The 10,627-nt window shown below is 40.1% G+C and overlaps 1 protein-coding gene across 2 annotated transcripts; it reads right to left on the reverse strand.

Moving 5' to 3' along the window:
* Positions 1 to 3,546: 3,546 nt before the first annotated feature.
* Positions 3,547 to 10,130, reverse strand: LOC111610935. 2 transcript variants are annotated; one of them, XR_002753817.1, is made up of 8 exons: positions 10,062 to 10,130; positions 8,773 to 8,808; positions 7,622 to 8,210; positions 7,400 to 7,540; positions 5,425 to 5,585; positions 5,268 to 5,315; positions 4,690 to 4,773; positions 3,547 to 4,247 (listed from the first exon to the last, which is right to left on the reverse strand). XR_002753817.1 is itself a non-coding variant. In XM_023346086.1 (8 exons), the coding sequence occupies exons 3-8, from the start codon at positions 7,827 to 7,829 to the stop codon at positions 4,156 to 4,158; spliced, it is 630 nt and encodes a 209-aa protein (XP_023201854.1). In that variant the 5' UTR covers positions 7,830 to 8,210; positions 8,773 to 8,808; positions 10,062 to 10,117; the 3' UTR covers positions 3,547 to 4,155. The 2 variants fall into 2 exon arrangements, 1 of the variants encoding a protein (XP_023201854.1); XM_023346086.1 differs by having other exon boundaries at positions 5,529 to 5,585; positions 10,062 to 10,117.
* Positions 10,131 to 10,627: the final 497 nt, after the last annotated feature.

A 10,627-nucleotide genomic window follows, 5' to 3' on the forward strand; every position in this document is an offset into this window, starting at 1 on the left:
TTAATACAGTAAAATTCAAAAACAAAAATAAAAATAAAACAAAGTAATAATGAATAAATGATGCAGAATCAAAATTAAGAGATTTTAAAAAATAAAATCAAAAATAAAAATAGAAATAATGAAAAATATGAATAAATAGAAATAAAACATAAATACATTATTAACTGAATATTACAAAATGAAATGAAACAAAACGGAGGTAAAAAAATTACTGAAAAAAACTGAAATAAAATATAAATAATACCATACCATACCAACTTTATTTATAAAGCACTTTAAAACAACCACAGCTGATACAAAGTGCTGTACATCAAAACACAACATAACAATAAAAAAAACAAAAAAAACAATACAAAACAAAAATAAACAAAAAATATTAAAATAAGCATAAAAATGACCAAAATTTTAAAAATCTGTGTAATTTATAATATAAAACACATTAATACAAAATAATTGTAAATAATTTTGAAAATCTTTAGGAATTAAATAATAATAAAATAAAATAAAATATAAAATCAATAAAACATTTCAGTCCAAACAGACAGTCCAGAGTTTAGTTTGGAAACATGAAAACTTTCATAAATGTGTCATAAATCAAACATCAGCGACGCTGCAGGTGAGTCAGACACCTGAGGAATGGACCAATCAGAGCGCACACAGCCAGTCACGTGACCAGCAGCCGCGCTTTGGGAAAATAAAAACCATGGATCCATAATAAACACAGAAACTGAGCCAATCAGAGCGCAGGCAACAGGAAGACAAAATGACGTCATCAATGCAACATGGAGAGGACATGGCGCCACCTGGTGGCGACTGAGGAAAGTAGGAACGGCAACTTCCGGTTTAGTTAAAGGGAATAATTCATCTATTGATCATGAACATATAAAACATATAAAACATATAAAATATATAAATATATAAAATATTTAAATATAGCACCGCAGATGAATTCAGAACATTAAATATTTCTCTAAGGGAGACATTTGTGCAGAAGTCATTGGTCGCTTTTTAGATTTAAATGAAAAAAAAAAATGAAAGAGGCGATTTTTAGAAATTCAGTAAAAACAGTAAAAACACAGAAATGCATTTTTATTTTCCTTTTTAATCTTTACATGTTTAAGTTTTGTCTTTCTGTGCAGCAGCAGAAGAATTACAGCAAATTCTCACAAATATAAAAATAAAATAAAAGTCTAAACATTAATAACAAAATTTAGTCAAAACTATCATGTAGTTATGAAAAAACTACTTCAGTCTAGAGAAATGTGCAACTGAGTTTAAGAAGAACCCGAACCGGTTCTGGTGAGTTACATCATCAGAGCTCGTTGGTCTATTTGACTGATTGATTGATTGATTTATTGGTTGTTTGATTGATTGGTACCAGAACCGGTCCGGGTCTGGAAGGCGGGACAAACCTCTCCAGGTCCCCTGGAGCCGACCTCATGGCCGAACCGTGGACTTGGATCAGAACCAGGACTGGAGCGGCTGAACGGAGCAGAACCGCGATGATCTATGGCAAGCCGTTTTAACATAAATTCGGACAGAGTCCAGATATCTCAAATTGTTTTATGACTAAACGTTTTAGTAATTTAAAATATCTCTAATTATTAGTCTAAATGACGTCATATACATCTACAATGAATTACTGAATTATCTACATTTAAATTATGACTAGTCACAAAGTAAATTCAAAATATCTCAATTTTAGTTTTGAGTAAAACTAATTTTATTTATGTAACACATTTTAAACAACAAGACAAAACAAAATGCTTTACAGGAAACGGAAACACAAATAAAACCAAAGTAAAGAGCAAAAGAAGAAAAAGTTGGATGAAAAGACAACATTGGGTAGAATATGGCACATAAAGCAAGACAAAAACAAAGACAAACGGGAAAAGTTATATGTTGGTGGAAAAATTAATCAACTTATTTACAAACTGTGTGCAGAATGTAAAACTGATGAGCAGTAAATATGTAAATATTGTGCTAGTTATCAGTATTGGACCAAAGGCTTTAAAATTGTGACACTTTTGATGGTTCAGATAAACTCAGGAAACTGTAACAGCAGCTGCTGGGGGCCAATTTAATTTTTTGTCATGGGGCCCCAGGTTCCTGGCAGCGGCCCTGCTGGCCCCTGAACTCGGTGCCAGTCTGTGGAAACTGCTGTAGAGGTGAGTTGTATTTTTCAGCCCACAGTAGAAAAGTGTTGGCAACACAGAAAACATAATTCTTATTAACTAAGTCATGAATATTTACTAGATGTGAGACTGGAACCAACTTTTGTACGTTTATTTGTTAACACTATAAAACACTATGTGTTAAATGCTATTTATTTAAATTCATCTGCTAAATAAAACCCACCGTTTTAGAGCGAAGACGGTTCAGAAACATGATCCTGTCTCCTGCCACAGGACAGGAGACAGGACAGGAGACAGGACAAGAGACATGACAGGAGACAGGACAGGAGACAGGACAAGAGACATGACAAGAGACAGGACAGGAGACAGGACAGGAGACAGGACAGGAGACAGGACAAGAGACATGACAGGAGACAGGACAGGAGACAGGACAAGAGACAGGACAGGAGACAGGACAGGAGACATGACAGGAGACAGGACAGGAGACAGAACAGGAGACAGGACAGGAGACAGGACAGGAGACAGGACAGGACACGGGACAGGAGACAGGACAGGAGACAGGACAGGAGACAGGACAGGAGACGGGACAGGAGACAGGACAGGAGACAGGACAGGACACGTTCTGCTGCAGGACGTCGACCTGCAGCTTCAGACTTTAATGTTCCTGAAGGAAACGGTTTTCCACAGACCGGCTGCTGGACTCCCGTCGCCAGCGGCAGCAACAACGCAGCTCCTGGTGCAACTGACCCAGGGAACCTCAGCAGGGCTGATGCTGAGCCGGCAGGATCTTCCCACATGGAGCCGACGACACCAGAGGTCCAATACCTGCAGCCTGGGACCAATCAGGGTTCCTGTTACCGAGGCAACGATCTGTTATAGTTCAAATGATTGAACTATAGTGAGTTTGAAGACATGAGGGAAGCTGGACGATACGCCATAAAAATGAAACCTGACACCAGATCCTGTTTTAATTTTTCTTTCTTTTCTAAAATAAGAAATTGCAAATGACAGAAAACATTTTCAAAAAGTATCTTTTGGTTCCATCAGGGCCGGGCTGGAAGGGTTTGTCTCTATTTATCAGAATATAGACATAAAATTAAGTTTCAATAATTTTACCTGAATTAATTATTAAAATTATGAGAAAGTCATTTTATTGAACAGAAAGTTTGGATTTATTGTGTTGAGTTCTCACAAAATGAATATTTCATCCTTCTAATATTACGACTGTATTCATTATGACTTAATTAATGTAATGATTATTTAATCATGTAAACAATCAGCCTCTAATTCTGTCATGAAGTCCAAACAGAGGCAGTAAAACAAGATGGCCGCCCTGCGGTGCTGACATCACAAGAAGCATCAACAAAAAACATCCAGATTTTCCAAACATGAAATCTTCATGAAGCAAAACATCAATAAAAATCTTTTATTCATTTCTTTCCCTCTCTTTTTTACCCCAACAGGATTTATTGCCCCTCCCTGTTGCCCTGCTGCCCAGTGGAGGGGCAGGAATCCAGATGTTTTGTGTCTTTCCAGAGGTTCGTCTGGCTCCTCTTCGTCTCTCTTCAGTTTGCTGATTTTCTCTCAGCATCAATAAATAATCAAAGCTGATTTTTCTGATTCAACTAGAACTTCATAAAGTAGATGTGACACAAAGATCTTCCCAGATCAGCTTTAAACTTTTAGAATCAGCTTTAAACTTTTATAATCAGCTTTAAACTTTTATAATCAGCTTTAAACTTTTATAATCAGCTTTAAACTTTTATAATCAACTTTAAATTCCTGCAACAACCTGAAGAATAAACAAAGTCATGAAAAAAATAAAAACTGAATTTTACTGAAATCTCTGGTTTGGTAACATAAATATTTTCTCTCTATAAATATTAACATTTTTTTCAGGTTATAATGAATTTAAATGATGAGTCAGCAGGACAGAACCCAGATCAACAGAACCAGATGGTTCTGGTCGGGCTCTGGGTTCGGACCGCAGCTGTCCAGAGGTCAGAGGTCAGAGGTCAGGTCAGCAGCTGGACGGGTCGGCCGGGTCCGGTTGGGTCACTCTCCACTTCAGCAGGGAGTAAACCACGTGTTGTTCTGGTACCGCCGCTGGTTCTGGAGGGAAACAGAACCCGGGTTAGGAACCGTTTCCATGGAGACGACGTTCCGTCTCCAGTCTGTCAGACTGGTTTATCGTTCAGAAGTTTAATGGGATCAACTGGGTTGACCAACATCTGACCAATCAGGAGCTGCTCTCACGTCTTCACCTGTTACCATGGCAACGCAGCTGCAAACATCTGCAGCGAGACGTAAAACTGTTTTCCATAACATTAATGAAATAAAATGTTAATTATTTCAGATCCAAACTTTAAAATGTTTTTCAGATTTTCCTTTAAAAAAATTATAATTTTTTAGGCAAATTGGAACAAAATTGATTTGATTCTGAGCAATAAAATCAGGATTTGTGTTTGTAAACATTTCACTGCGTTTCATAAATAATCAGATTCTGATGCGGTAAGGACGAGAGGTCAAAGGTCACCCGGAGCAGCGGCCTCACCTCTCCTGGTCCTGATGCTGACCGGCCCGTACGTCACGTCTCTCTCTCTCCTCACCGATGAGTAAACGGGTTCTGGACCGGGTTCTGCAGCAGAACAGAGTCCGTCACTGAAACGCTTCCAGATGCTGAGCGGAACATAGATCTGTGTTTCTAGAAGTGACAGGAACTGGAGAGCTGCTGGTTCTGGTGGAAACCATCAGAGGTTCAGAACCATCAGAGGTTCTGGACCATCAGAGGTTCTGGACCATCAGGATGAAACTCAAAGTTCCTCTGCATGATGCTGCCACCGTTCACAGGATGAGAGAGAAACCACCGGATCTGAGGTCAAACCCAGAAACACTGAACCAGATCTGGATTAAACTGATCTGGATCAACCTGGTCTGAATTTAACCTGATCTTTATTAAACTGATCTGGATTAACCTGGTCTGGATTAAACTGATCTGAATTAAACTGATCTAGATTTAACCTGATCTGGAATAACCTGATCTGGATTAACCTGATCTGGATTAAACTGATCTGGATTAACCTGATCTGGATTAAACTGATCTGGATCAACCTGGTCTGAATGTTCCAGTACCTGTTGTGTCTGGAGCTTCTGGTGTGGATGAATAATCAGCTGCTGAGTCTAAACAGTTTAGGAGAAAAAATACAGAGAATAAAACATGATGAATATTTTTATATTTGAGGTTTAAATAATCAAACTGTTTGATCAAATCTTCTGAGTGTTTGTGAACCTGAACTGTTTCAGATCCAGTCAGATCAGATGATCGATTAGTTATTGGTTCTGTGTTCTGGTGTCAGCTGGTTTCAGATCAGTGGTTCTGACCCAGGAACTGACCTGCAGCAGTGACTGACCCGGTTCTGTCTGGTGAATAAACAGCTGCTGAGTTTCTGCCTGCAAACCAAACAGGTTGAGAGAAAATGAAATAAAACGTAAAACATGACGAAGGTTATCAGACGTTACAGCAGCTAGCTTAGCTTAGCTCAAGTTATTCTGATCGGTTCACCTTAATAATCGATCAGGAGATAATTATGAATATTCAGTGAAATTGTTTCCCACAGCTGGAAGAATCTGACTGTTAGCATGTTAGCATGACTGCCCCATGCTAACATGCTAACAGCTCAACGCCCAGGCAGCAGAGATGATATTCATGACCTGCGTCAGCTGCTAGCTAGCTCTGCTAATCCTAGCTAACATCCATGAAGCTCCATTTAAACTCCTCTGGATTTCAGTTAGTAGTTAAAATGTTATTTGAGTTTTTGAAAAGCTAATCAGCTGATCCCAGTTTTATAGGAACAGTCCTCCTTGTTGCTATGGCAACACATTATAAACAACTGCTCAAAGGTAAAAAGGGTGAGATCAGTGGTGGGAACACTTTGCTAATCTGCTGAAAGGTGAGCAAATTATTCATTTAGCACGTTAGCATTTTTGTTAATGCAGGAAAAGTTTAGCGCACTTAGCTTCACCTAAATTAATTCTTACGGATAAATTCTGAAATGCTAATTTCCTCTGGTTTGGTTCTTCAGGTGGTTGGACGTTTATATTCATGCTCTTATTTTGAAGTGGAGGAAGTCTGTTAACGCAGCAGTTTCATTTCCTCTCCTTACCTTTTTCACCTGCAGCAAAAGATGTTTATCCTGTTCCCAGAATGCATTGCGAAACAGTTTGAAATCTCCTGAAACCTGAACAGTTTCAGTTCAGGAAGAGCGGGGGCGCCATGACACGTTTCATCCAGTAGAGGGCGACATGCTAAATGAAACGATGTTTATCAACGTGGTTGAAGTTAGCACTTTAGCCTTAGCCTGCTAGCAGAACTAATGTTTATGGTTAGAGCTTTGTGGTTAGCATAGCTAACGTTTTAGTTAGCAGTTCCCACCACTGGGTAAAAGGAAAAATGCTGCACAGCAACTAAAAGCAGAAAGAATAAATTTCCCAAAATGTAAGAAGTGAAGCAATAAATGAAGATCAGAATAAATAACAGAGCTGCTCCATCTACAGCCTCAGCCTTAAACACAAACACATTTCTGTTTCAGCTCCAACCTCAGTCTGATTTTAGTCAGACATCCTCTGATTGAAATATCCTGTTTCTGAGCAGCTATCGCTACGTTAGCATCCTGATGCAAACCTTCCTGTTTGCTGCTCTCCTCATGGATAAATGAAGAGCTGCAGCGTCTCTGGCTGCAGATTAGAGGAAGGAGAAATCAGCAACAGCTAGCAGCTAGCGGTGAAGCAGAAGGAAAATGTTGCAGTTTCTTTACCAATAAAACCCTGAAGATGTCGTGTGCTTTGTTTAGACCACTGAATAAAATCTAGAGCAGCTCATTGCCACTGAAAATCTAAAATCACTTCAGCTGATTCTGGTTCTTTTGCTGATTAAACAGTTTAAACATCAAAACCTCAATAAAATCATTTCTAACCAAACATGATGAGATCAGAAGCTTCAGGCGTTAAATCATGTTTGTGTCACTGAGGTGAAAACCGAAAGTAGAGCCCAGAAGACAGGAAGCAGAACAAACTCCACAGCTTCTCTCACACTTTGACCACAAACATAATATTGAGCCAAAAGCTGCTGATGAAGCCTGAAGCCCCCCCGACTCTGCTGCTAAAAATAAAAGCCACATTATATAAACCGGCAGTAAGACACAAAGCGGATAAACAGAGGAGGAGCTCAGGAAGCTGCTGGAGGAAGAAACCTGATGAAGAGTTACCTGCTGGCTTCCTGCAGAGGCGCCGAGTCAGCAGAACCAGGAACAGGAAGAAAAGCAGAAAACCGAGAGAGGAGAGAGAGAGGACCATGGAGAGAGGAAGAGGAGAGGAGGAAGGTGGAGGAGGAGTGGAGGAGAGTCTCTCTGAAATGAATCAAAGGTAATAATTTATTTCTTGTCTCCTGATGAAGGTTGAAGCAGACAGAGAAGCTGCTGACCTCTGACCTTTGACAGAGATCCTGCTGGATGGAGACTCTCCATGACGGCTGATGTTACATTTATAGAGGCCTTCATCAGAGCTGGAAACATGGAGGAGGGTCATGTGACCTGATGGTCCATCACCAATGAAGGAGCCATCTTTATAGAAAGCAGCTGGGAGGTTGTGGGTTGGATTCTTTGCTCTGCAGCTCAGAGTGACGTCATCTCCCTCCATCACAGGGAGGACAGGACTCTGCAGGATCACTGATCCACCTCAACACAGAGACAAACTACAGCATTTCATCCATTTCCACACAGCTTCAGCAACACTAACTCCACAGTCTGATCTTACCAACAGTGAGGTTCATGCTGCTGGAGGATCCACTGATGGACTCACACCAGTACAGACCAGTGTCTAATGGGACAAGACCAGTTAAAGTACATGAAGAGTTCGCTGGTTGACCCCAGTCCTCACACTCAGCTCTGGTGTCTCTGGTTGTGTTTCTCCTCACAGTCCATCCATCAGATCCGTTTTCATCCTCACAGATCAGAGTCACTGATTCATCCTTAAAGAACTGAGATCTGCTGGGACTCACAGTCAGAGGAACTGGGAGGACTGGAAATTCAGAAAAATACATTAAAACATTTATTTAACGTCACAAACCAGGAGTGTCATGTTTTAGCTTTCACTAACTGAGACGTCACTACACACAGCGCCCCCTGCTGGACATAAAGAACAGTTTAATAATTATTTACTTCAGAAAGTTGGTTTCAAATCGATCTGTTAACCAGATGTTTGTGTTTGTTTGTGGAATATTTTTGGTGGAGATTTAAATGAACATGAAAACAGATATTTTATGAATTATTTTACACTTTATTGAATTCCTCAAGCTGTTAAACCATCAGCATATGGAGGCGTTGATGTCAGAACGACCCAGAGTTTGGATTTATTTCATGTTTCCGTCTCAGAGTGAAAACTCTTCGATTTGTTCTGGTCCAGAAAATAAAACATGTACAACTTTAGATTTAACACAAACAAGATGTAGAAACGTTACATTATTATTGAACCGTTCCTCCATGTCCAGCAGGGGGCAGTAAACAGGATAACAGTGTTTAACTGAAGAGCGATTTACTGACTGTGACATCTGAGATTCTAGATCTGTGGTGAATTTACTCACCTGGGCTTGATGGCCAGAGAAGTTCTGATGTCAGCACTGAAAAATCAATAAAATTTATAAAAAATCAAAAACAATAACAAGAAACATGTTAAAGAGAGAATAAAGAAAAGAACAGAGACGAAACGTTAGACATGAGTGAGACGTTCGCTGTCCTGCAGGGTCAGTGTTACATCCTGCAGTCCAGCTTTGAGTCACATCAGATAAATATTAGGGTGATGGTTCGGAGGCCCTCCAGAGTTTTACAGCAGTTTCATTCTAGAAGCTCAAATCGGATTTTTTCTGCTAATGAAATGTGACGCAGTCAGATTTGTGTGTGAAAAACTTTTCAGTCGTTTTTTACCGTCTGGATTCTTCTGCTGCAGAATTATGACAAAAATTAAAGTCTTATAAAAGCCTTCAGACTGCAGACGATACGGTTTGGTTCCACATGTGGAGGCAGAACTGATCCGATGTTTAGAGGTTCAAAAGATCGGAATCGGGCCGATCAGAATCGGGCCGATCAGATCGCCGTGAAAAAATCAGATTTTTGTCGCATTTTCCTTCAGTGAGAACGAAGAGAAAAAGTTTAATGTTTCAGTTACTGGTGGTAAATAATCTGAGTCTGATTTTAGTTTCTGTCTCTTAGAGTCACTGGAAGAGATCAATGTCCATCTGGATGGGTCACACACACACACACACACACCCACACTGAAGAACCGTGTAAGGAGAGCAGTTAACTGTGTTTTGCTCGGTGGGACCAGACAGAACCAACATGCAGAGACCAACCAGGAGACTCTAACCACTTACTTCCTCATCAAGCAGCAGAAATACTAAATGTTAATCATATTTACTGAAAGTTCATAAACGCAGCTTGATACGAGTTTCTAGACCAGCGGTGGTCCTGGTCCTGGAGGTCCGGTGTCCTGCAGCTCTTAAACATCTCTCTGGTCCAACACACCTGAATCCAACAGCTGAATCTCCTCCTGGTGCCGTCAGGTTCCCCAGGTTCTGCTGATGACCTCATTATTTGACCCAGGTGTGTTGAAGTAAAGAAACATCTAAAAGTTGCAGGAAACTTTTAGGCCCTCCAGGCCCAGAGTTGTTCACCTGATCTAGAAGTTTAGAAAAAGTTCAAATCTTCGCCAGCAGGCTGACTGGCTGCTTCTCTCTGGTTTCCAGACAAACAGAAATAAATATGAAATGCTAAATAAAAATGAGTGAATTTCTCATCCTGTCATATTTTTCAGTTTGTCTGGTAAACAGCTGATTTAATGAAGGTCAACCTGCAGGTTAAATCGGATTAAACTCACAGATCAGCCATGATGCTCCTCTCATCGTTTCTCTCAGTTTCTGTGAAATCTAGATGAAGTTTGCATTTCCATCGAGGTGAACCCTCCCCTTCCTCTGTCCTGTGGTTACAAAACTTTAACAGGAAGCAGATCTGAGCCTCACTTCTTCAGCTCAGCCTGTCAGAAAAACCAGACAGTTAGCAACGTTAGCAACGTTAGCACTGCTAACCTCATCACCGGCTCAGCCATTCTCAGGACTTATTGATGATCCTCATTCATGTCACAAACTTCTGGAGTTTGAATCAAATACATCAAAATACAGAATAAAGATTAAGATGAATGAAGGTAGAAACTGAAACTAAATGCGGATCTTTTATGATTATTAGACAGTAAATATTGGAGGGAAAGATGGAGGCAGGACGGTGTGTGTTGAGCTCCCCCTGCTGGTGCCAACAGGTTACTGCATCTCGTTTCTGGGTCCAGTATTATTGTTGTTAATGTCTTGCCATACCAGGTGTTGCGTTCATTTTGGTTCATTAGGTTCAGGATTTTCCTCCTTGTTTCCGTCCCGGTTCATCAGCTGAATG

This window comes from Xiphophorus maculatus, chromosome 14 (assembly GCF_002775205.1).
Source record: "Xiphophorus maculatus strain JP 163 A chromosome 14, X_maculatus-5.0-male, whole genome shotgun sequence".
Lineage (NCBI taxonomy): Eukaryota > Metazoa > Chordata > Actinopteri > Cyprinodontiformes > Poeciliidae > Xiphophorus > Xiphophorus maculatus.